At 37.4% G+C, this 27,911-nt stretch overlaps 1 protein-coding gene across 1 annotated transcript in view; it reads left to right on the top strand.

Annotated features, from left to right (window-relative positions):
• The window catches only part of WDR64 (WD repeat domain 64), a 149,971-nt gene that overhangs the window by 895 nt on the left and 121,165 nt on the right, over window positions 1-27,911 (top strand). The window contains exons 2-4 of the mRNA XM_033851972.2: window positions 5,555-5,685; window positions 22,872-22,974; window positions 25,451-25,554. Coding sequence (XP_033707863.1) covers window positions 5,555-5,685; window positions 22,872-22,974; window positions 25,451-25,554 — 338 coding nt within the window. The remainder of the gene's footprint in view (window positions 1-5,554; window positions 5,686-22,871; window positions 22,975-25,450; window positions 25,555-27,911) is intronic.

The following is a 27,911-nucleotide window of genomic DNA, read 5'->3' as shown; positions in this document are numbered from 1 at the left end:
AGCTTCAGAGCATTGAGGACAGCAGTGAATAGCAAGGCTTAACAGCAGAATAAAAGGCTAACAGAACAAATCCTGCTGTTGTGAGGAAAGAAGCAGGGCCCACATAACTGCTAAAGGGTCAGCATGGCCAGCCTTTTAATATGCCAGGTTGTATAGTCATGAATAAGTGAAACTGTTGACTTTGGGTGTTCAAACCCAAAATGGTATTATTTGAATAGCATTTAAGGATTTACAAGTCACTTTAATAAATATAATTTAATTACTTCTCATAACAATTCTAATAGACAACTACTACTATTATTGCTATATCCCCATTTTATTTGTTAAAAAATGAGAGGTACGGTTAAATCATCTCTCAAGTCATTCAATTCCTAAGTGTTACAGCTGATTCAGACCTTTCAGATATGCTTTTGTTAGATGACAGAGAATTTGGCTGGGCTTTCTAAACTACTCAATAAGCTTTCATTTTTCCCTAGTCAGTTTGTTTTAACTCTCTGTATAACTGATTTTCCAAACCCTTGCCACTTTTTCTGAATCCTCTACAGGAACTCACCTCCATTCAGTCAAGCTTCCAACATCATAAGTGAAAGCAAAGCCAAAAGGCAAGAATTCCCTCAAATTCCCTTTCTTCCACTTCCAAATTACCTGAAGCAGCACCTGTCCTTTCTTCCACTTTCTTCCAGCCCTCTTCCCCTCCAGAGCTATCACCTTGCTGCAACAACTGCAAAACCTCCTTTTCCACTGGCTTTGTCTTCTAAAACTAAAATTCTAAAACTAAAATTAAAACTAAAATTATAACCATGGTCCTGACCTTGACTTTCTTTTCCTTTTAAGCTGTATGTCTTTCCTTTGCTTCTCCACTAAATTTCCCCATAGTGTCACCACTTTGTTTTCAATCAACTCAAGTCTGGCTTCCCTCATCACTTTGCTGAAAAAATGCTTTTTACCTAGGTATTCACCTGCCAAATTCAATAACTTGTTTATATTTTCCAGCTTACTTGGCCATTTTACTACATTAACAGTTAGCTGCCACTGTTTCTAGAAATGTTCTCCTTCAGTGTCTCTCATCACACCACTCTCTTCTTACTTTTTCCTCTTGTAATTCTTTCTTTGCCTCTTTCTTCCTTGAGCTTTGCCTGTGTTGTCTCTCAGTCTTCTAGCAGAGACATCATCTACCTAGTCTCCTAAGTCAGGTGTCTTGGTATAAATTTTGACTATTTTTTGGTATTTCACTCTTGGGTTATTATAGCAGCCTCTTGATATAATGGTCTTCTTGCCAAGAGTTATTCCTTTCTGTATACTTCTGCAGGGAGATTTTCCTTTAAAAATCTGTTTTGAATTGCCACATTCCTGGCTTATTAGCTCACCCTTAAATTCCATAAACATTAACTTGGCATCCAGATCTATTCACAGTCATCCCTTAACCTACCTTTCCAGCTTCAGCTCCTGGAAGTTCCCTTCATGCACCTCTGCCCTAACATGAATCTCTCAGCATTTCCAAGCATGGCAAACTCTTAACGACTCTGATTTTGCACGTGTCATCCCTGCAATGTGTAGTGCATTTCCTCCCATTTTTGTGCCTATAAGCTCTTGCTCATTTTTCAAGACCCAAATCAAATATCACTTCTTCATAAAAACTTCCAAACTTTCCCTAAGCAAAGCCATCCTTAGAACTTTTGACACATTTTATTGACATCACAAGGAATATATCTACTAATCTTAAGCTGCAGAAATTTATATACATGTGAGTATTAAATACCTGCCCATTCTTTCCTGCATTGAACTGTGAGTGTTTTGAAGGTTTTGTAACCCCAGGGTTAGCCCAGGGTCTGAAGCCAGGAAGTATGCCTTAAAGGTGTGCTAAATTAACAAGTTAACCTTGCTTACATTTACAAGCTTGCAATTACAAAGCCACACTGAAAATTTCCTTCTTCTGTAGTATATATGTTTGTATACACACACACACACATACATATATATATATTTAGAGAGAGAGAACATATATATATATTATAGACATATAGATATATGTTTTATAATATTTTATATTATAATTATACTATAATGTACTATAGTATAGTTTATATGTATATGTATATATATTAGATTTGATCAAAACTAAGTACTGCTAGATAAATTACCTTTATGACAGGGACTAAACTGAAAGGCTGAGAAGGGAGAAATGTAATCTGAACTTTGATCAGACTGCTAATACTGGCATACATTCATATTCCCTTATAAATACAGGACAATAATGTCTACCTCTCACCATAGGCAGGAAGCTAAGAACTAGAGAGAACATTTCTAATAGAATAGTTGTTTACCTCAAAAATGATACCAAGTACGTTGCAGGATTTCATCTGTACAATATTGTTCTTAAATCTTCTTGTCAATTACCCAATAGGATTAAAATCATCCCAGGAAAGGAAAGTCTTATCATCCTCATCCAGTGGCATTTAGAACGAGACACCTATCTTGTACTAGTTGGTATGAATTTAAAACAGCTAAGCTATTTGGATCTCTCATATGAATATCAAACTTAATATGACCAAGATTGAATGGTTTGTTTTCCCCAAGAATTATGGTCCTTATTCATTTGCCCCTGTTTTGGTAAATAGCACCAACATCTGCTGAGTTTTGAAATTAGAAACCTGAGTGTCATTCTAGAACAGAGTTTCTCAACCTTGACACCATTGACATTTGGGGCTGGATAATTCTTTGTTCTGTATATGTGTATGTGTGTGAGGCCGGGGGTGGGGCAGGCTATCCTGTGCATTGCAGAATGTTTAGTGGCATCTCTGGCCTCTACCCACCAGATGTCAGTAGCACCCCATCCCTAGTTGTAACAATCAAAAAATGTCTGCAGACGTTGTCAAATAGCCCTGTGAGAGAGGGAGGGCAAACACTCCGAATGGCAACCATTACAATAGAACCCAGCCTGTCCTTCAATCACAACTTTGTCCCCAACAACTTCCAAGCTATTAGCAAGTCTTGCAATTCTACTTCCAACCATATCTCACCATCTCAGTGCTATCTCTTTGATGCCTATACCACTTATCATCCAGTTGATGACACTTTCAAGAGTGAAAGGGGTGTTATTAATAATTAAGTTGAGGGACTTCCCTGGTGGTCCAGTGGTTAAGACTCCATGCTCCCAATGCAGGGGGCATGGGTTTGATCCCTGGTTAGGGAACTAATATCCCACATGTGGCAGGGCGTGGCCTAAAAATAATAATAATAAGTTGAGAAAGCAGGCATAAATGAGACTTCCATGGCAGCTCAGGTACAATCACCCTCAGTATCATCCTGGCCTAAGCCTCCACATTTGAAACCCGGGTTAAATGCACGAGCCCCTCAGTGATTTTATAGCTTTCACTCTTATCTCCTCACAGCCACCAGTGTCTTTCAAACTCTCTAGTGATATCTCACCATTATGCTTAGAATAAAATACAAACTTCTAACTCTAGCTTGGCCCTCCTTCCTCTCTGATCTCACCTCATGGTACTTTCCCCAGTCCTCACTATACTTCATGTCACTGACCTTCCCAGAATGCACCAAGCACTTTCCTGCCTCAGTGTCTTTGTGTTTGTCAGCCTTTGCCTAAAATCCTCTTGTCTACCTTTGCACATGGCTGACTCCTTTTGCTTATCAGGTCTCAGGTTTATTTATTTTTACCTGTCCTTAGAAAGGGATTCTCTCGGGTCCACCCCCACACACCAGCCACTAGATAGTTCTATCACAGCTCCCTATTGGTTTCCTTTTGAGCACTTATCTCACTCTATACTTAATGATTCTCAAGTTGTTACTAAGGTATGGCCTACATACAGTAAAGCACAGAAAGAGCACTAATCTTAAGTGTATAACTCGATAAATTTGGACATATGTAAACATACCTGTAGTTACCAACCAGATCAAGACAGGGAACATTTCTATCATTCCAGAATGTTCTCTCATGCTCTTTTACACAGATAACCACTAATCCAAACGTTGGATTGGATTTATCTCTAGTAATTAGTCTTGCTTGTCACAATCTGTAAATATTTTGTTCACTTGTTGATTTTCTGTTTCTCCCACTGGAATGTAAACTACAGAGGAAGGGGTCTTGTCTATCTAGTTTTCCATTCTAAGACCACTGTCTAGCTCAGTTCTGACACATAACAGTTGCTTAATGCATATTTGTGTCTAACTCCTTCTGGTCCTGAGACTTAATAGCTATACCCCAGTGAATCACAAAATTTTTCAAAATCAATATTCAGTCAATGGTGTGGTTTGTGTGCATGTCTGTTTACAGTGTCAAAGAATCAATCAACAATTGTTCTTTGTAGTGATTTTAATTTTGCCCATATAATAGATGGGAAAGTGGAAAGTCAGAGATATTAAGTTACTAGTGTGGCTCACAAAAATCAATAATTGACAAAGCTAGAGTCCAGATTTTTTTTACTCTGTCTAGCATATGGCAGCATGGCAGCTAGTGATAAAAAGTCAGGCAAAGTCGGATATTATCCAAAGCTTTAGGAAATTTGACATTAATAAAAATTATTTCAAGGGGAGAGATTTTAGAAGAGATAGTGCAAAAGAGATTGGAGCCTTTCAAAGATTACAGTACAACTGCAAATGGTAAAGAGAAAGATGGAAGGTACCCAAACAATGACTGTAGATACGAAGAACATTATTGAATGGGCTCTGCATTAAAAGGATCTAGATGAAGTGTGGAAAATGATGAATTACAAGGGTGTAGGGTCAGGAGAATCCTAGGAACCAAGGAACCTGCAGGTATGTTCTTACCACACCACTTCCAGTAACAATACCTTTGCTGAGACCTAAGAGGGAGTGAGGGGCAAGTGAAGGCTCAGGATCTTTGGGAGTCCTGTTGAAAACTGGTATGGAGACCTGTCTTTCATGGGTTGAATGAATTCACCTATCTTTCCCTTAATATGTATCAGAACTCTATTATGATCTGAAGTCTCTCATCATTTACTCCTGCTCCCATTCTTCCTTTTTCATAGGAGTTTCCCCCCAATAAATCTCTTGCAATTCTGCATCTGTCTTGGGGTCTGTTTCTTAGAAAATCCAAAATGAAACACCCTTACTTTACATCATATGTAAAACTATGCTGAGATGAATTAAAGATATCATGTAAAAAATAAAATAATAAAATTTTGGCAAGAAAAAAAAAACAACAAAAAAAATTGCTCTTTGCTCACTTCTATCTTCCACTCAAGATTAGCTCTAGCAAACACTCCTGTTAGTAAAACTTTTTCCCAATAGGAAAGAAGTAATTCACTTTCTTATCTTTGTATTCCTGAACAAAATGCCTAAAATAATTGAGACAAAATCTATGGAGGATATACTAAACACCAAAGTAAAATATTTTCTTCTAAGTAATATTCTAGCCAAGAGCCTAGTTACGTTCCCATGAAAAGATCTTTAAACTTTAGAAGAATATGGTTTTTATAGGTTGAAATAGATTAGAAAATGGGAAAAAAGCAGCTGAAAAATGCAATATATTTCTTTGAATTTTATGACAATGTTCTTGTATTTTGTTACAATGCAGATGCAATTGATTATGACAAGTTTTATGCGACCGTACAGGAACTCTTTGGTCCAGAAGTGAAGAATCAAGATGTGAAATGCTTTTACAGGAAACTCTGCAACAACCCTGATGCGTCTATAGACTGGTGTGAGGTAGTCATTTTTCATGTTTGTAATATGAAATCCAGGTATTATTTTTCTTTGTTCAGCAAAAATAATTAAAGTGTTGCTCCCATAGGGGTTAAACCCACAGTGTGTGTGTGGCACATTTAAATGCCTATACCCATAAAGGTATGGCACTGCCCATAATTAAAAGAGAGTAAGGCAGACAGATGTTTGACCTTCATTACATTCTAAATGAGGTATTCTTTTTCAGTGGTGGCAGTTTATACAAATTTCAGTGTATCCATATTTTTAAGGGAAGAAAAAGGCTGAGGTTGACCAACTAATGTTTCCTGAGTCATTTTCTGATTGGTACAGCATTGACTCCTTAGATATCACTCTGGTGTTGTTGGAAGAACATATAGAAGCACGTTTGGTTGGAAAGTAATCTATGAACTATGGAAAAGGGGAGGGAAAGCCTCCAGTCCTCATTTAAACTCACAGAAGACTACATTCTATAGATTTGTTTCTAAATCTAAAAGGATTTGAGGTAACTTACAATTGAAAAAATTGCACACTGCATACAGAGTAATCAAAATGATTTTTAAATTATCTGGCTCTCTCTGAAAAATCAGTAGATATAGTAGGCAAAAGAAAAAGCAAGGATTTAATGGATTTGACTATCACATTTAAGGAGCTGGTAAATATGTATAAATAGAACTTTGAATCCAAGATATAGAAAAGATACATCTCAACTATATACAGGGCCATCACAAAATTGACCATGGGGAAAGCTAAAAGTAACATTTCAATAAATTCCAATATAATAAAATTATAAACCAATAATAAGTGATAGCTCAAATCCCCAAAACCAAGCAGACAAACAAATTCATCAATTAATTTTGGGAAGAAAATTGCAAACAAAAAATGTTTTTATTAAGCCTTTAAAGAACATGTAATTCCCACATTGAAACTGAGAAAGACCCTGTGGGACCTTCCCGGTGACAGAATCCTCTGTGTCCCTGCTAATTGTTGATTGGGAAAAGCAGCTGTAAAAATACACCATGACCTCCTAGGCCCTCCATGTAGAACAAAGAATAGGCCTTAGCAGTTAATGTTTGGGGAAGCAAAGAATGCAGAAACAAAGATAGGAGATTCAGGCAGGAGAGTAGCCATACTTAAGCAGTTATGGCTGTAACTTAAACAGTTAAACATAATAACTCAGTCACAAAGACTCCTAGTTCTGTTTCAAAGGTAAAGATAAGTCTGAAGCACATTCCTAAGTTGTTCTGAAGATACTAAAACCCCCACCAGGTTAACTGTAAGTTAACCAGAAGTTACCTGCATCATTATGCCTCCAGCATGTAGCCCCCAGACTGGTTAGAACCAAAAAACTGAAAATTGAGATTCCAAGACATCAGCTAATCAGGGAATTGAGCACAAGCTGATCACACACCATGATTCTCTGCATCTGACTTATTTTACTTAGCATATTATCCTCAAGGTCCAGCCATGCTGTTGTAAACAGCAGGATTTCCTTTTATCTAAATTTAACAACTTCAAGAAAGCATTTGACAAAATTCAACATCCATTCATGATAGAAATTCTTACCAAAGTGGGTATAGAGGAAACATATCTCAACATAATAAAAGCCATTTATGACAAACCCATAGCCAATACAATACTCAATGATGGAAAGCTGAAACCTTCCCACTAAAATCTGGAACAAGACAAGAACGCCCACTCTCACCACTTCCATTCAACATAGTATTGGAAGTCCTTGCCACAGCAATCATACAAGAAAAAGAAATGGAATGTATCCAAATTGGAAGAGAGGAGGTAAAAATTGTTACTATATGCAGATGACATGATACTATATAAAGAAAGTCCTAAGGACTCCACACAAAAACTACTAGATCTAATAAATGAATTCAGCAAAGTAGCAGGATACAAGATTAACATTCAGAAATTGGTTGCATCTCTTTACACTAACAATGAAAGATCAGAAAGGGAATGTAAAAAAATAATACCTTTTAAAATTGCACCAAAAAATAAATTAATTAATTAAATACCTGGGAATAAACCTGATCAAGGAGGTGAAAGACTTGGTGAAAGTCTTTCAGGTGAAAGACACTGAGAACTATAAAACATTAATAAAGGAAATTAAAGATGATTCAAAGTGGAAAGATATCCCATGCCCTTGGATTGGAAGAATTAATATTGTTAAAATGGCAATACTGCCCAAAGCAATCTACAGATTTAATGTAATCCCTATCAAATTACCATGACATTTTTCACAGAACTAGAGCAAATAATATTAAACCTTATATGGAACCACAAAGGCCCCAGAATTGCCAAAGCAGTCCTGAGGGGGGGGAAAAATTGTAGGAGGCATAACTCTCCCAGACTTCAGACAATACTACAAAGCTACAGTAATCAAAACAGTGTGGTGTTGGCACAAAAACAGACATACAAATCAATGGAACAGAATGGAGAGCCCAGAAATAAAGCCACACACCCATGGTCAGTTAATCTTTGACAAAGGAGGCAAGAATGTACAATATGAAAAAGACAGTCTCTTCAGCGAGTGGTGCTTGAAAGTTGGACACCTGCATATAAATCAACAAAGTTAGAACACACCCTCATACCATGCACAAAAATAAACTATGGCTTAAAGACTTAAACATAAGACATGAAACCATAAAACTCCTAGAAGAGAGGATAGGCAATATATTCTCTGACATAAATTGTACTAACAATTTCTTAGGTCTATCTCCCAAGGAAATATAAATAAAATCAAAAGTAAACAAATGGGACCTAATCACACTAACAAGCTTTTGCACAGTGAAGGAAACCATAAAAAAAAAAAAAGAAAAGACAACCTATGGAATGGGAGAAAATATTTGCAAAAGATGCAACCAACAAGGGCTTAATCTCCAAAATATACAGTTCATACAACTCAACAACAACAAATAGATATTTCTCCAAAGAAGACATACAGGTGGCCAGTAAGCACATGAAAAGTTGTTCAACATCATTAGTTATTAGAGAAATGCAAATCAAAACTACGAGATACCACCTCACACTGGTCAGAATGGCCATCGTTTAAAAAATCTATAAATAACAAATGTCGGAGAGGGTGTGGAGAAAAGGGAACCCTCCTACAATGTTGGTAGGAATGTAAGTTAGTGTAGCCACTGTGGAAAACAGTATGGAGGTTTCTCAAAAAACTAAAAATAGAACCACCATATGATCCAGAAATCCCACTCCTGGGAATATACCCAGATAAAATTATACCCACCCCTATGTTCATAGCAACACTATTCACAATAGCCAAGACATGGAAACAACCTAAATGCCCATCAGCAGATAAACGGATAAAGAAGATGTGGTGTATATGTGTACAATGGAATACTACTCAACCATAAAAAAGAATGAAACAATGCCATTTGCAGCAACATGAATGCAAGTAGAGATTATCATACTAAGTGAAGTAAGTCAGAAAGGGAAAGACAAATACCATATAATATCACTTATATGTGGAATCTAAAATATGGCACAAATGAACCTATCTACGAAACAGAAACAGACTCACAGACATAGAGAACAGACTTGTGGTTGCCAAGGGGGAGCGGGGAGGGGAGGGAAGGACTGGGAGTTTGGGGTTAGTAGATGCAAACTATTACATTTAGAATAGATGGACAACGAGGTCCTACTGTATAGCACGGGGAACTACACCCAATCTTCTCCGATAAAACATAATGGAAAAGAATATTAAAAAAAAGTATATATGTGTAAAACTGAGTCATTTTGCTGTACAGCAGAAATTAGCACAACATTGTAAATCAACTATACTTCAATTTAAAAAATAGAGAATAAAAAGAAGAAACACTTATTATTTCACAAGTGCCATAGATCAGGAGTCTGGGCACAGCTTAATTGGGTCCTCTTCTCAGGGTCTCACAAGGCTGCAATCAAGGTATTCTCATTTAGAGGCTTGACTAGAGGAAAATCTGTTTCCAAGCTAATTCAGAGAGTTGGCAGAATTCAGTTACTTGTTTTTGTATGACTGAAGGACTCATCTCTTTATTGGCTGGAAACTGGAGACTGGAAGATGCCCTCATGTCCTAGAGGCTGTCTGTAGTTCTCTGCCACATAGCCCTCTACATAGACAGTTCACAAATTTGCTTCCTCAAGGCTGGCAGTAGAATCTCTATCTCCGTAGTCCATGAAGACAGTCTTAAATAATATAATTATGAGAGAAACAGCCCATTTCATTTGCTTTATTCTTTTGGTTAAAAGCAAGTCACAGGTTCTATGCATACTCAAGGGATGGAGATGATACAAAGGTGTGACTCATTGTATGTGTGTGGTGAGGAGTCACATTAGGATGTGTTCACCAGAGATACTTAATAGGAATATATTTAATCAAGGATCATATTTAATAGTGAAATACTAGAAACACTCCCATTAAAGTCAAGAACAAGAAAAGGATGCCTATTATCACCACTAGTCTTCAACATTTTATTGGAGGTTGTAAGTAAAGAAAAAAAAGTGATATGTAATAATCTATGAAAAAATACAAAATTGTCATTATTTGTGTATGAAGTCTACTAGGCATATACAAGAGAATCACATTGTTAGCTATTAGAAGTAAGATGAAAGTTCAAGAGAATTAAATGAAGATAAACATGCAAGAATCAGTAACTTTCATAAACGTCAGCAATAACACTTACAACACACACATAAAGCTAACAGAAAAAAAAGATTCATTTGCAAGAGAAACAAATAGCAGAAAATATTATGGGATAAATCTATTAAGGAATGTATAAGGTTATGACATTTTACTGAAGGAATAAGAGAAAATCTGGAAAATAATTGGGAGACTCAATTTGTAAAGAAAAAAATGGCCCGCAAATTAACTTATAGATTTAATAGAATTCCTCAGGGATTGGCCAAAATAGCAGAGTAGGAAGGTTCTGAGCTTACCTCATTCGATGTGCACACCAAAATTACAACTATTTAAAGAGAAGCTACTGATGTCTTTTGCTGAAGACTAGCAGAAAAAATCTTCTACAACTAAAGATATAAAGAAGAAACAACAAGATGGATAGGAGGAGTGGAGTCATGGGATAGTCAAAACCCATACCCCTGGGCAGGTGACCCAGAAATGGGAGAATAATCATAATTGCAGAGGTTCTCCCAAGGAGCAAGGGGTCCAAACCCCACAGTGAACACCCCATCCAGGGGTCCTTCACCAGGATGATGAGCCCCCGGAATATTTGCCTTTGAAGGTCAGTGGGGCTTACTTTCAGGAGAGCCAGAGGACTGTGGGAAATAAAGACTCCACTCATAAAGGACACACGTAAAATCTCACACACTATGGGACCCTGGACAGAAGCAGTAATGTGAAAAGAGCACAGGTCATAACCACTTGCTGATTTGGGAGAGACTCCCAGAGAGGCAAGTTGCAGCTGGGACTCACTGAGGGGACATACACATGGGCAGCAGACAGTTTTGGGATTTCATACCATAATGAAGACACTAGTGCTAACAAGTGCCATTTTGGAATCCTTCCTCTAGCTTATCAGCAGGACCTGTCCTGTCCACCAGTCGGTTGGCACCAGTCCTGGGATGCCCCAGGCCAAGCAGCTAGCTGGGAAGGGACCCAGCCCCACCCACCAGCAGGTCAGCTGCCATAAGACCCCCTGAGATGTCAGCTGCCCCAGGACTCAGTCCCTCTCATCAGAGGGCTCAAGACATGGTCTCACCCACCAGTTGGATAGCACTCGCCCCAGGACCCCTGGGACCCCACAGCCAGCCATCGGACCCAGCCTCACCCACCAGTGGGTGAACACAAACTCTGGGAGCCCCAGGCCTCTCAGCCAGAGACCCCAGGACCCAGCTCTGTCAACCAATGGGTCAGCACTAGACCCAGGGCCGAATCTCACCCACCAGTGGGCAGACACCAAGCCTGGGACCCCCTGGGCCACAGCCCAACCCACAAGTAGGTGAATGCCAACCCCAGGACCACTAAGTCCTTACAGCCAGCCAGAGAGGACCCAGCCACCCACCAGCAGCTGGCAGCCTCTACACAAGGCAGGGCCTGGCAACCAACTGCACTGGGAGCCAGCCACAGTAGACAGCCTGTCACAACAGAATGACCCACGCCACCCACATAGAGGGTACCCCTGGAGCATATACTCTGATGATCAGAGAGGAATGTGCTATTGGTCCTCATAGGATATTTCCTACATAAGTCCACTTCTCCAAAACTGGGAAATATAACCAACCTACAAAATACATAGAAATAAAAACAGAGCAAAATGAGGCAACAGAGGAATATGTTCCAGACAAAGGAACAAGATAAAATCTGAGAAGAACTAAGTGAAGTGGAAATAATATATCCAATAAAAAGTTCAAGGTAGGGCTTCCCTGGTGGTGCAGTGGTTGAGAGTCCGCCTGCCGATGCAAGGGGACACGGGTTCGTGCCCTGGTCCGGGAAGATCCCACATGCCATTGAGCGGCTGGACCCGTGAGCCATGGCTGCTGAGGCTGCACGTTCAGAGCCTGTGTTCTGCAATGGGAGAGGCCACAACAGTGAGAGGCCCGCGTACCGCAAACAAACAAAAAAAAAAGTTCAAGGTAATGATCACAATGATAATCAAAGAACTTGGGAGAACATTGGATGAACAGAGTGAGAAGTTTAACAAAGAGTTAGAATATACAAAGGACAAAATAGAGATGAAAAACACAGCAATTAGAATTAAAAATACACTAAAAGGTATCAACAGTAGAGTAGATGATACAGAGGAATGTTCAGCAAACTGAAAGAGTAGTAGAAATCATTCAAGCTGAAAGGGAAAAAGAAAAAAGAATTAAAAAAAAATAACAGTTTAAGAGACTTCTGAGACATCAAGTATACTAACATTTGCATTATTGGGGTCCCAAAAGGAGAAGAGAGAAATGGGCAGAGAACATATGTGAAGACATAATAGCTGAAAACGTTCCTAACCTGGGGAAGGAAACAGACATCCAGGTCTAAGAAGCATAGAGAGTCCCAAACAGGATCAACCCAAAGAGGACCACACCAAAACACACTGTAATTAAAATGGCAAAAATTAAAGATTAAGAGAGAATATTAAAAGCAGCAAAGGAAAAGCAAAAAGTTACCCACAAGGCCACTCCCAGGAGGCTATCAGCTGACTTTTCAGCAGAAGCTCTGCAGGCCAGAAGGGAATGACACAACATATTTAAAGTGATGAAGGGAAAAACCTACAAACAAGAATACTCTACCCAGCAAGGCTATTATTCAGCTTTGAAGGTGAGAAAAAAGACAAGCAATAGCTAAAAACTTTCAGTACCACAAAACCAGCTTTACAAGGAATATTAAAGGGACTTCTCTAAGTAGAAAGGAAAGGGCACAACTAGGAATATGAAAATTACAAAAGGAAAAATCTCATTGGAAAAGGCAAATATGCAGCAAAAGTACTAGATCAACCACTTATAAAGGTAACAGAAAGGTTAAAAGACAAAAATAGTAAAATCATCTCTATACACAATAAGTAATTAAGTGATACTCAAAACAAAAGTAAGTAAAATAGGATGCCAAAAGCAGTAAACTTGGGAGGGGGAGTAAAAATGCAGGGTTGTTAAAATGTGTTCAAACTTAAGAGATCAATAACTTAAAATAATGACATATCTGTCTAGCTATCTGGATATATAGATTGCTACATATAAACCTCATGTGGTTTGGCTAACCACAAACCAAAAATCTATAATCGATACATGCACAAAAAAAGATAAAGTAATTCAAAGATAATGTTAAAGAAGTCATCAAATCACCAGAGATCAAAAAAAAAAGGAACGGAACCAAAACCCCTACAAAACAACCCCCAAACAATGAACAAAATGGCAATAAGTACATATCTATCAATAATTACTTTAAATATAAGTATTTATATTTATAAAGTATAAAATGTAAAAAAATAAGTGTATTTTATATTTATTTATAAATACTCCAATCAAAAGATATAGAATTGATACAAAAACAAGACCAAAATATATGCTGCTTACAAGGGACTCACTTCATATCTAAAGATACACACAGACTGGAAGTGAGGGGATGGAAAAAGATATTCCATGCAAATGAAATGAAAAGAAAGCCAGTACAGCAATACTTAGACAAAACAGAATTTAAAACAAAACTGTAACAAGAGACAAAAAAGGTCATTACATAATGATCAAAGGATAAATACAAGAAGTTATAGCAGTTGTAAATATATACATACCCAACATAGGAGCACCTAAACACATAAAGCAAAGATTAACAGACATAAAGGGAGAAATTGACAGTAACACAATAATAGTAGGAGACTTTTAACACCCCACTTACAATAATGGACAGATCATCCAGACAGAAAGTCAGTAAGGAAACATTGGTCTTAAATGACACATTAGACCAGATAAACTTAATAGGTCTATATATAACATTCCATACAAAGGCAGCAGAATACACATTCTTTTTTAAAATTTTTGCAACTTTTAATTTTATTTTTTAAATTGAAGGATAGTTGATTTACAATGTTTCAGGTGTACAGCAAAGTGATTCACACACACCCACACACACACACACACACACACACACATATATATTCTTTCAGATTCTTTTCCATTATAGGTTATTACAAGATATTGAATATAGTTCCCTGTACTATACAGTAGGTCCTCATTGCTTATCTATTTTATATAAGAATACACATTCTTTTCAAGTGTACATGGAACATTCTCCAGGACAGAGAAGGACAAATACTGTAATTTTTCACTTATATGTGGAATTAAAAAATTCAACAAATGAACAAATATAACTAAATAGAAACAGAATCATAGATACAGAGAAAAAACATGTGGTTTCCAGAGGGGGGGCTGTGGGGGGAGGTAAGAAATAGGTGAGGGAGATGAAGAGATACAAACTTCCAGTTACGAAATAAGTGAGCCACAGGTATGAACTATACAGTGCGGGGAATATAGTCATAACTATATAATACCTTTGTATGGTGGCAGATGACAAATAGATTATCACGGTTATTGTTTTGAAATGTGTAGAAACACTGAATTTCTATGTTGTGTACCAGGAACTAACATAGTGTTGTAGGTCATTTATACTTCAAAAACAAACAAACAGAACTCATAGAAAAAGATATCAGATTTGTGTTTACTGAGGTGCGGGGTGGGATTAGGAAGAATTGGCTGAAAGTGGTCAAAATATACAAACTTCCAGTTATAAGATGAAGGAGTATTAGGGATGTAATGTACAACATGATAAATATAATTAACACTGCTGTAGGTTACATATGGAAGTTGTTAAGAGAGTAAACCCTAAGAGTTCTCATCACAAGGAAAAATATTTTTTCTACTTTAATTTTATATCCATGAGATGATGGATGCTCACTAAACGTATTTAGGTCATAATTCCATGATGCATGTAAGTCAAATCATTATGCTGTACACCTTAAACTTATACAGTGCTGTATATCAATTATATCTCTAAAACTGGAAGACAAAAATTAATAGAATTACAATAAAACTGATTTTTGGAATTAATACAGCTAAACTAATACATAGCCCAGCACACCAGTAACTGAATATCAATACAACTTTGTATTTTTGATAATTCTTATAAATATTTTAGGTTGCTTATGTTAATTGAAAAACTAACAAACTTCTGGTGAGCAATTACAAAGCCTTGGACACCTGTAGATGAGCATGAAGATTCTACTGTGGAGTATGTTTCTGAAGGATGTTCTTTTTTGCAAGAAATGAAAAGTAAAAGTATGTCTTTTACTTAGATCTGTACTTGATTATGACATCGAAAGAGAAAATATGAAAGCAAAATATATATGAAAACATCTAAATTAGGTCATGATAGACATGAAAAGGGGTTACTGGGGTACAAGTTTCATATGTCAAAGAGAATGAATTCTGATTGCTGAGCTTATGAGGGTTTTTTTTTCTTTCTCTCTTCTTTCTTTCTCCCTTCCTTTTTTCCTCCCTCCCTCCCTTCCTTCCTTCCTTCCTTCCGTGGTTTGTGTGCTTGAATTTCGAATGCAATAGTTTCAGACCACTAAGAATGCAAAAATGAATCTATAACAAATAATTCATGTCAATATCAATAATTTATGCCTTTCAGGAAGTTACATAAGTCTGTTTATATTATATTACACACTTAGATTCAGGAAATCAATGCTCTAAAAATGTCCCATAATGACAACAAATGAAACACAGTATAGTTCATTTTTACATGGAATTCTACATCAGCTGAGAATTTGGCCTCTGTGTATTTTGTAGGGATATCTGTTTTGAGGAAAGATAATTATGTTACAAATTTTTGTTGTTACTGTAAATAAATAAAGCACTTTCTTGTCCTTGTAAAAAAACAAAACAAAACAACCCCAAAAAACAAAAACAACAACAAAAAAAACTAAATTCAGACTTTTCATGGTGTAGATGAGGAAATTGAGCCTCAGTGTCTCCCTCATCCATTCCTTCTTTTTCTCCTTCTCTTTCCCTTTTCAGCTAGAACATCATGATCATCTTACTTTTTTTTCCAAAACCTCCCATGCATGTTCTCATTTAATCTTCACAACAGCCCCATGATGTAGATTATGGAGGATAATATTATTGCAATAATAAAGAGGAAGAAAATGAAGCACAGAAAGGTTAACTGACTTGTCTAAAGCCACACAAAAAAATTGGTTTCGGTCTTGGAGTTGAGATTTTCTCCCTCTCTATATAGCAATTTCAAATTACATTATCCTGTTACATCCCTTGGGTTCCTATAAATTATATGCAAGTTTTAGAAAAATTTGTGACCAGCCTCTGGCACACTGTATGTATATGAAGAATAACTTTGAAAAAATGGTGCAGGAAGTTTTTTATTTTTCTGTCATTTTCCTCACAAACTATCTGTGCCAGTGCTCCTAAGAGGCATTTCTATTTCAAGCCATGTGACCTAGCCTTTCTGGGCTTCAGATCTGTCATCCGTAAAATGGAAATTCAATGCTGGAAGACTAATTTCATTTCAGTGTGAAATGAAATTAGTCTTTTTTATCAGACAGTCAATCTTATCAGGTAGTACAAACTAGGTTTATTCTTTTGAAGTCTGGCACAAACATACAAACCTGATTGGATATAAATCTCTTTGTTGTAGCAATGGCACAAAAAGGTATACTTTCTTTTCCTAGGTTTTAGATGCAAATGTACTTGAAAAAATTGATACTTATAGAATAATGAAACCTTATAACTCAACTATCATCTGGACCTGCCCCTTTAATTTATAGTGAGAGAAATTAGATGTAAAGAAATCTAAAGAAATGTGATTGTCTTAAATTTATAAAGCCAGTCAGTAGAAGATTCTGGTATTGATACAATCGTCTTTTCCTACAATAGTGTGTTAGTCTAAATTTCCAGTGGGCAATTCATAAACATGTTCCTTCCAGGAGCACACCCAGTTAATTCAAAGAAGAGCCATGTAGCACCATCTGGGATGCCTATAACTGTGTTCCCCCAAAGTGAATTTAAAATGAACTACTATAAATCTACAACTATTTGCTGACTTCAAAAATGTGAAAAGAATGCTCCAGGATAGGTTAAAAAATGAGTTGCCTACTGATTTTTATTTTCCTCTGCTTTTTATTTTCTCCAAATATTCTACATTGAACATGTGTTCCTTATGTAATCTGAAAAAAAAAAAAGTGTAGTTAAAAAGATGGATTACTTAATGCGTGGAGCAAGCCCTTGAAATAACAAAGTTAAAATAAAATTAATACTCTAAAGCATCATTAATAGTCATAAAATACTCTAAGCATGTCACAGTTACTAGACTGAAATTTAAACTACTGAAAGAGAAATTTGAGATCCATGAGGCTATAGCCCATCACAAGAAAGGAGATATTTTCTCCTCTTTAAAAACATTATTTGAAACATTTCCTTTCAAAATGTAATAACTTTAGCTGTCTCTTCGGAAGGAGTTTATCTGCTATAATGTCTCTTAAATTTTTCCTCAATAAATTTTAGTAATTTGATATTTTTAGTGTTCCTTGGAAATTGCTTATGGTAAGCATTGTAGTATTGTGTCACTATAAGCTTAAAAATAGCAAAATGTATGATTTCCATAAGAGCAGATGTTGTACAGGATGGCACCTATCATAGATGTGACTGTAAACCACATGTATGACAGATTGCATGGCTGATGTGCCATCTGGGAAGGAAGCTAAGTGCTCAGTGGACAGTTTTGAACTTGCAAAGAGGACATTAACGTGGAAATATTAATTCCCTTTGTCATTTCACATTATTATCTGAAAATTCTCTCACACTATTATCTGAGGTTAAATTGGCTGCTAATATTGGTGTTTTTGCTGTATTTTGCACAAATAACTTACTGTACTGAAATGCATTTATAAAAGGAGGATGTGATAGGCAGAATGCTAAAAAGGTGTCCCCCACCCCAGCTACCTGCCCCAAGATTCCTGTCCCCTGGTTATCCAATCAAATATCAAAGTAATTTAGGTACTGCTGTGAAGGGACTTTGCAGATGCAATTAAGATGACTAATTAATTACCTTAAGATAGGGAGATTGTCCTGGATTATCCGGGTGGGCCCAATGTAATCACGTAAGTCCTTAAAAAGAGAAGAAGATTCTAAATGTGGAGAATTTAAGTACCATTGCTTGTGCTGAGATGCAGGGCCCCATGTAGCAGGACTGAAGAGAGGCATCTAAAAGGTAAGGGCAGCCCCATCTGACAACCAGCAAGGAAATGAGGACCTCGGGCCAAGCACCTGAACGAGCTTAGAAGCAGACTCTATCCCAAGCCTTCAGTAAAGAATGCGTCTCTATTGACATCTTGATTTTGCCATGTGAGACCCATGTTGGACTTCTAACCCGTGAAACTATGAGCTAATACATGAGTGTTGTTTTAGCACACTTTGTTTGTGGTAATTTACTTCCACAGCAATAGGAAACTAATACAGAGGGGAGACTGTCAAAGATCAGAAAGAGTGTCTGTTGTTACAACCAGCAAAAAGCAAACTGTAGCTACAAGAGGAATCCAAACTTAACAGCAATGGAAGGAGGTTGCAATATTGGGAGTAGGAAGCTGGAGAAGAGGAAAGCAAGAAAAGGACTAAGGACTATGATCTATAATTATAATTACCTTTGGAAGGTTTGCTGTATTTTTTTTTTTGAAGGTGTTGGGGGTAGGAGTTTATTAATTAATTAATTTATTTATTTTTGCTGTGTTGGGTCTTCATTTCTGTGCGAGGACTTTCTCTAGTTGTGGCAAGCGGGGGCCACTCTTCATCGTGGTGTGCGGGCCTCTCACTATCGCGGCCTCTCTTGTTGCGGAGCACAGGCTCCAGACGCGCAGGCTCAGTAGTTGTGGCTCACGGGCCTAGTTGCTCCGCGGCACGTGGGATCCTCCCAGACCAGGGCTCAAACACGTGTTCCCTGCATTAGCAGGCAGATTCTCAACCACTGCGCCACCAGGGAAGCCCCTGTATTTTTGTTTTTAAGATGAGAGAGATTCCCGCATGCTGAAAGGAAGGCGGTAGAAAGAGAGAGAAAAGAGCCAATCTCTGAAGATGAAAGGGGACGAGTTGCAAAGAATACGTAGAGGGATGAGTCTAGGAAAGGAGAAACACATCTTCCTTTAAAAGGGAGAAGGGAAGAAAGAATGAATCCAAAACCAGGTTAAGTTTTGAATAGGGTGGCAGGAAATACTAAGAAAGCTCTTGTCTGGAGACTTCTACTATCATCTGAAGTAGGAAATGAGGCCAGCTGCAGAGTAACAAGGAGCACATGTTTGATAAGACTGGAGAAGGTTTGACGTTGCTTTTGTGGACAATGTAATACAAGATCACCCAGGAGGCTGGAGCTCAGAGAAGCATGGGTGGCACTGAAGACCCAGGAGGCTGGAGCTCGTGAATGATTCATGGCCCCATCCATAGGGCTGGGAGACTTTTTCTGTGGCTGATCTGCCACAGTAATTGGGGTGCAAGGAGCACAAGCAGTTGGCTTCCTTGCACCCAAGTAGGAGTTGGGTTTCCTGCCAGGCCAATGCAGTGGTAGAAAAGGATGGAGGACTGTGGAAATGTGGAATTGAAGTGACAGACCACAGATTCTAAACTGAGTAAGAAAGGAAATGAAGGGCTTCCCTGGTGGCGCAGTGGTTGAGAGTCTGCCTGCTAATGCAGGGGACACGGGTTCGAACCCTGGTCTGGGAGAATCTCACGTGCCGCGGAGAAACTAGGCCCGTGAGCCACAACTACTGAGCTTACGCGTCTGGAGCCTGTGCTCCGCAACAAGAGAGGCTGCGATAGTGAGATAGTGAGGCCCACGCACCGCGATGAAGAGTGGCCCCCACTTGCCACAACTACAGAAAGCCCTCGCACAGAAACGAAGACCCAACACAGCAAAAATAAATAAATTAATTAATAAACTCCTACCCCCAACATCTTCTTTAAAAAAAAAAAAAAAGAAAGAAAGGAAGTGAAGGCTGCAGGGATCTGATAAATGAGGAAGGGCAAGAGGCTGAATTTCCCTCTTAGTTCTGACTGGCCGAGGAGTCATATAAATCTTTCCCAGTGAGGTTCCACACACATCAATTTACTGCAGTACCCATCTGACTCGTCTTTTTCTTTTAGAAGAAATGTTTCCACTCCCAAGTGGACTGACAGTTTTAAAGTACTATCTCCAGAGAGAGCCTAATTTTCTCATTAGTGGTTATGGTCTTGATATAATTTATGATTTTTTTCCTCTCTTCCATGAGACCTTCTTAATCTAGGCTTTCTAATGATAATTATAGCTAATATTTTAAGAACAATTATTATATTCCAGACACAGTGCGAAATGCTCTACACATGTTACATCATTTAACCACCATTAAAAAATGCCCTCAGAAGTTTGACCTTTTATTCTGCTGATGAGAAAATTGAGACTTAAGGAGCTAAATGTATTTATCCAAGTTCTAAGTACCAATCAGTTGGAGAGTCTGAACTCAAACACTGGACTCTCTGATTCCACAGTGCATGCTCTTGCCATAAGGCCATATTGTGGGTTCAAATGATACAGGATATCAGGGAACTATATTCAATATTCTGTGATAAACCAGAATGGAAAAGAATATGAAAAAGAATATATATGTATAACTGAGTCATTTTGCTGTACAGCAGAAATTAACACAACATTGTAAATCAACTATACTTCAATAACTTTTTTTTTTAAATGATACAGAATGTTGGAGAGGGGGAAATTTTCCCCTCTAACCTCTTGAGTTCTTGTGACTGGATTAACAATAAAATTTACACAAGACAGATTAACATGAGAAAAAGAAATTTTAATTTATGCACAGGGATGTCCCAGAAATAGGATCTAAGAAGTGGCCAAAGCGGGCAGCTTTTTGTACTTTTTAGACAAAGAAACAATAAATTTGTGAGGAATTGAGAGGACAAAGAAATTTAGATGTGGGGTGCCCATTAGTAAAGAATATAACAGAGTTTGGGCTTGGGGTAGTAAATTAAAGAAATAACAAGGTTTGTTTATATAGGCTTCTCCCTTCTAGGCACAAATTCTCTCTCTTTGTCAATAAGGGTGTCCCTTCTACCTCTGGATGCAGGCTGGTACATCCTTTCATGTGAAAGTGAAAGGGAGTGTACCTTTCACACAAAAGCTTTATTTCCTGTTTTCAGGGAGACAGGAGGATCAGAGTGTCCCTCTTGTGTTGGCTGTTTCTTAAGTAACTTTAATTCATAATAATCGATATGCCACTGGCACACATTTTGGGTTGGCCTACTCTGGGCCCCAACAAGGTTTAAGTTGCAGATCAATGTATGTCTATTAACTGGGTAATGCATCAATCAGTGATGGCAGGAAGTTGCAGGGACAAAAGATTCCTGTCCGCTCCAACAGAGATCTATTGAAAGCTCTCTGCTTTCTCTTTTCTCAGTCCTTCAGAGGTAATTAGATACTAAATGCAGAGGTTCTGTACTCATGGAAAATTAGTGGCAATTTCTGAGAAGATAATAAATTACTTAAGCTTTTAATTGAATACTGCTTTTGCTGGTGGGAAGAAAACTGGAAAATACAAGAGAGTCTTTGATAATCTTCATCTTCCCAAAGAATGAAATCTAATTGTAGGAAATTATTAAGGCAGCTGGTTTATGTTGTTAGGTTTGGATGGGGGAGAATGTAAAGGAGGAAGTAGTAACATTTGTAAACCAACTGATGAAAGGACATGTTAACACCTAATGCTAAGCCATCATCTAGCATCAAAATAGACAAATGTTATTAAAACAAACTGATATATAGTTGGTTTTGATTTATTTTCAATTGACTCATTTAGTCACTAGGTCCTTTATATGGAAAGTGTGGTCCCTCATGGGGAGCTTCTTAGAAATGCACACTCCCAGGCCTACGAGTCAGAGCTGCACTTTAGTAGGATCCCAGTGGTTTGCATGCACACTTGAATTTCAGAAGCTCATTCTGTTTATTCACTACCAAGCACCAACTAGTCTCAAGTTTATAAGAAATACAGTGTGTCATTAACTTCTAAGGACTTTATTTCTGCTTATTCATAGACAGCTGAAAAACAGCTATCTTATTTTTCAAATTCCTTGGAATTACATAATCTGACAATTTATTCACAAATAAAATGCACTTTTTTACTTCAAGATATCTTTTCATAGTAATTAATTTTCATGCAACACCTGGAGGATAGGATTTGGAACAGTAAAATTCCAAAATTCCCCCGAAAAGGGAATGAAAAATCTTGTTCAGGAAGATTTATGGAAAATGGGTAGGAATAGTTATTTGAGAGTGGCCAAATTCATTGTCAGGATTTTCAGCTGAGAGCCTGTCTGATGGAGGCTGATTTGATTTCCAAACAAGTGCCACCTCCTAATTGAACTATCAGTCTGAGCAAGGACACCAGCCGAGTACATCAGTTTATCTATTGGAGAGAAAAATCAATGACTGCTCAAAAATCATGCACCAGCAGCATGCGGTATGTTGAATACATTAAACTGCCTTCTGATATTTATATCAGAACCCCTTGATATTTATAAATCAAGCTGTTGATTGTTAGTCCAAATTAAGACTTCAAATTCAACCAACATTAAATCTCTTACTTTACAGCCATTTCTGAGATATTGTGCATGTTTATATGTGTTGTTTGGGATTTTAGATCTTTGGATACTTCTCCTCTGAAGAAGATTCTCTTACTTCGCAAATGGATGAAGAAAATTTGGTTTTCCTCGTTTCTAGAAAACAACGAGTTGTAATTTCAGGTGATAATTTAAATTTCCCTAACAGATTAATGTGGGTTTTAATATTTTCTCAAAAATAAATATTGGGACTATAACATTTCCATTAAACCATTTTTCATCTTATTTACTTGATCAATACTTTATAACAAGAAAGGGGAGTGACAGTTTCGAATGCAATATCAGAAGAAACTTGCAGTTGAGTTGGAAATATCATTGCTCTGAAGGACACTAAGTAAGGTATGTTAGGGAGGGAAATTCCCATTTTCCTGAAGAGGTTCAGATCTTAAGTTAAAGCTCTCTACAATGTCACCTCAATAATGCATGCTTTGGTACCAAATGGATCATATTTTTAAAAATAAATATTCTTAAAATTGAATTTTCAAGTTTTCACTTATTAGAAGTCTTTCCCATGTCCTCACCCTTAATTATCTTATGGAGGTTTAACCCTACACCTCTAAAACTGTAAATTTGTGCCAATCACAGAGGAGTGTTACCTCAGATTAAGAGGTCTCCAGTTTACATATGTCATTTGTTTTAAAATTTGAAACTGGACCCCAGGAACTCATTTCCCTCTCCACTATTGACAACTTGGGTTTTCTTTCCTTTCTTCCCTACAGGGAGGAAGAAGTCCAAGGTGAGGAAAGGCAAACCCTGGAATCTGCCCCGTCCTCCAGCATTTCATAGCAAATTCTGAGATGAAGGGCATAGTCTAGGTCAAATCTGGTGTTCCTTAAAAGAAAAAAAAAAAAAACCCAGTCCTTTGTGAGCAAAACCCACCCTTGTTTTTGACCCTTCCTTAGCCCAACCATAGGCCTCACCAGAGCCTAACCTCTGGGTCCCTCCATGGGAACTATCATCAAAGAACAGAAGCAAGGGAGCTATCCCTGCTTCTGTCATCACTGAGTGAAGAGTGGCCAGTGAGTAAGGGAAATATGTTGCTGGCATCCTAAATTAGAACTTTGAAAGCATCTTTATAGATAGCAGTTGGGTTCTGTAACTTGTTTATTCACTCAGCAAATAATCGTTAAGGTCTACTTTGTGGGCCGAGTAACTTTCTAAGTGCTGGGGATACAGCAATGAACAAACAATCATAAATCCCTGACGCCATGGAGTCTACATTCTAATGGGGAGAGATAGACAATAAAAAAATCAAACAAGTAAATTAAGTGCTACAGAAAAAATAATAAAGTAGGCAGACTGTGGAGAAAAATAAAACAGGAGTGTGGGAAGAAGCTGGTTTGGAGAGATTTTAAATAGGGTAGTTGGGGAAAACCTGAAGGAGATATGAGAGCGAACCACACACTTCATGCTGGAGTGGAGTGGTAGGGGGACAGTAGTAGAAGATGAGGTTAGAGAGGCAACAGTGGCATAGGCACAGATGTCCAAGGACTTGTGGACATGCTAAAGACTTCTGAGTGAGACAGAAAGCTGTGAGAAGGCTGCAGAGAGGAGAGAGGCCTGGCCTGAGTTACCCTTCAAATGTTCTGGCTTCTGTGATAAAAATGGTCTATAGTGGGGAAGGAGTTGAAGCAGAGAGAATGATGGTGGCTTGGAATAAAATAATATTCTGTGCCTGTTTTTTCATTATTGACCCCTCCAAGGAATCTTTTGGACCTTCTTTCCTAATCTCATCCCAAATCCCCTCTCAACCTCCTTCCCCCTGAACCCTAGACATTTTAATACCTCAGATATACTGTATATCAGTCTATGTACTGTATGTATATCTGAGCTTTTGACACAGAGAGTAAAACTCATTCACACACCACTGCCACCACCACCCCCTGCCCAAGAACCAATTTGTACCCCTTTGGGAGCAATAATTTCTCTGTTGAGAATGCATGAATTAGGGGGATAATACTGGAGTGTGAGATTTGTCCACTTGCTTTTCCTCTCTAAGAATTTACAATTATAAAAACTTGATTTAAATCATCCTGGGAAGAGGCCCAGTATGTGTGGCTTTATCATTCAGCACATAGGCAAAGAAACTTGAAAGTGTTTTTTTCAAAATGCATAAAGTAAAAAAAAGAAAAAAAAAAACCTTAAAAACAGTATTAAAGTAGTTTCATTCTTTTGTACTGGAAAGCCTGAGATAGTATTAGGTTTTTATTCTGTGTAAATCACATGGTGATAGTTTAAAGAAAGAGCTCCTGAGATGTGAAGATCTTAAAATAGAAATGATTCTAAAAGACATTTGGAAAACTCATTCTCTGAAATGTACACGTGGAGGTGGGATGGGGTATGATCTTACATTTTCTCTGGGAATTCATGCACCATGTTTAGTTGGAAAGCACTATAACGTCAGATTACTATCTCTAAGGATAATTAAAAAGCAATAGTTGTTCATTTTTTGGTTTTATTCCACTTTAATTTTTAAGTAACTAAAGTCTTTCTAGCAAAAAGTTGGTTGCTTCCTTTCTCTTTTTTTTAAATAAAACTAACAAGTGACTTTTAGGATCTTTACTGCTAGGAGTTGAAACGAGTGTTGTGCCATCAACAGGTAGTAGAAGACGCGATGTGATTAAGTGCATTGTCAAGATTCCTCAGCTGGATTTACTAGTAACAGCTTCTCAGAAAGGATTGATAACAGTTTTTAATAGCCAGGTAATTTGAAAGCTTGGATTCCTTCCTCCCTCCTTTCTTCCTTCCTTCCTCTCTTTTGTTTTGTCTATGCATTATGCCTATGTATCAGATGCAGCAGAAACCATAGCCATATTTCAGTTATTCCAGAAAAAAAAAAACCAAGTATTACTAAAACGAGGAGCTCGCTGAACCCCACAGCAGTTTTTGAGGTTTTGATAACTGCATTTGACATTGTTCCTTGGGGTGTCATATTGAACCATGTGGCATCAGCATAATTAAGGATGATCCTGGATAATTTCTCAGATAACATCATAAACACTCACAAGCCAAGTGATTTTGTCATAATACTACCAAGTAATAAAAGGTCCCAACAAGAACCTTGTACTTGAAGTTAAAAACAAGGCTCAAATTCTAGCTCCTCTATTTTAACAGCCTAGATGTTAAGTAGGGAACTTAATGAGCCAACTTGTATATTTTCACGTCTCTTTTTTTCATATCTGTAAAATGAAGACAATAGGATCAGTCTCCTCTCCCTCAGAGGATTGTAGTGAATTTCAAATGAGATAATGAATGTTGGAAACATTTTAAGGCATTGCTATTATTGTCATTTCTTTCTAAATTTATGTTTTGGACTTCTATTTTCAAAATATGAGAGATTTTCATGGAATGTAAGATGATATCATCTATATCATATTTCACCATGAAAATAAATGTTTGGTGTTAAATATCAAAAAATTGGTCCAATTATTAGTTTATTTCCAAGTAGAGGCAAGCTTTATACAAATAAAATATATTTAAAATGATCATCACATGATTAAAATTTCAACAATAATTTTCAGCCTTTCAGTGATTTCCATCATAGGCAGCCAGATCGTGTCAGAGAGGGTGGCCTGCACCCAGAGGTGCAGCAGGAGATTCTGAGCATGGGCGTGGAGACTGGCTTTGCCTCCACACTGCCAGCTGTGCATGTTACTTTTTATATCCAGGCCCCAGTTGCTCCTCATCCAAACCAGAGAATATCCCTCCCTATGTAGTTGTGCTGTTTACATGAGTTAATCAACATAAAGCACTTAACATCATTGTAAGCACTTAGTAAATGTTGGCAATTACAATTATGAACAAATAATGTGAAAATAAAAATGGATTTGCCTCATTGAAGTGTGAAAACCTTCCTTGATCACTCTTTTCTCGATGCATTAATTCCCTTCTCATTTTTTACCTTTATTTCCTCAAAAATAGAACTAACATGGTATCTAAAGAAAAACAGTGAGGAGGAAAATTATGATCTTCATAATGAAATAGTTCAGGATTATGTGAAATAAGTGAGAGGGCATTATCATATTTCCAGATATGTCTCTCTCTCTCTCTCTCTCCCTCTCTCTCCCTCACACTCACACACACACTCACTCACACATGCTTATAGGCGCACACATGTGTACTCACGAACATGCAGATGCTCACCACCTGTTTCTATTTAAAGATTTGGTACTCCAGGAATAAATAGTATTTTGAATGCTGCATGCCTTAAAAATAGGATGGTACATTCTGTGAGAAAAGTAATTTGGCAGGGTAGGTCACAGGAATAATTTATTAAAAGATAGCCATTAATAATGCAAAATATCTTACACCCACAGTTTAGGCTCTATCTGAGGTAGAATAAATACATTTAAGGATTTTCATGGTGCTCGCTGGAGGGCTTGGTGATGTAGACTGTAAATGTCATTAATGAAAGTTCCTACAAAAAGGCTAGATTTAGAAAATTCAGAAGATATATAAGGATTATAAAAATTTTAGAGCAGATAAGATAATTTTAAACAAGTGACTTCCACTAAAGATAGAGATAGAGAAATAGAGGAGGAATTTCTTTGAGCCCTTTATTTTTTCCATCTAGAAAAAAGTCCCGGTTGGAAAAGCATTTTTGAACTCTTCAGATGAAAGACAGTCTGTGATGACCAGAACTAACAGTTTTAGTAATCTCGATTTACTTTTTCTCCTTTTCACATGAGCCATCCTTCTGGGCAGCCATTTTCTAGACTTTCCCCAAGACCATTAGAGCATGCAAAAGAAACTAGGTCATTAATATATTTCAGACACTAACCTTTACCTTGGGAGCATTTAACATGCTTTAAGGGTATAAGAGGCTGCTCAAGTAATACATACTAGCTCTGCTTGGATAAATCTATGATTCTCAGCCAGCATAGTACTTAGGATATGATATTCATTCAATACATATTTATTGAATAAAAGAGAAAGCCCACTGGATAGAATGTTCTTAAATCTCAGTAACTTGAGAGATAACTCAAATGAAAAGTTTTTTTTTTCTGTATCAATCTATATCCATATTGACCTGTTTACCGTTCTTGCCATTGCTGTTAGTA

This window comes from Tursiops truncatus, chromosome 1, assembly GCF_011762595.2.
Source record: "Tursiops truncatus isolate mTurTru1 chromosome 1, mTurTru1.mat.Y, whole genome shotgun sequence".
NCBI lineage: Eukaryota > Metazoa > Chordata > Mammalia > Artiodactyla > Delphinidae > Tursiops > Tursiops truncatus.
The sequence above is the reverse complement of the archived record's forward strand: the minus strand, read 5'-3'. Positions and strand labels throughout refer to the sequence as shown.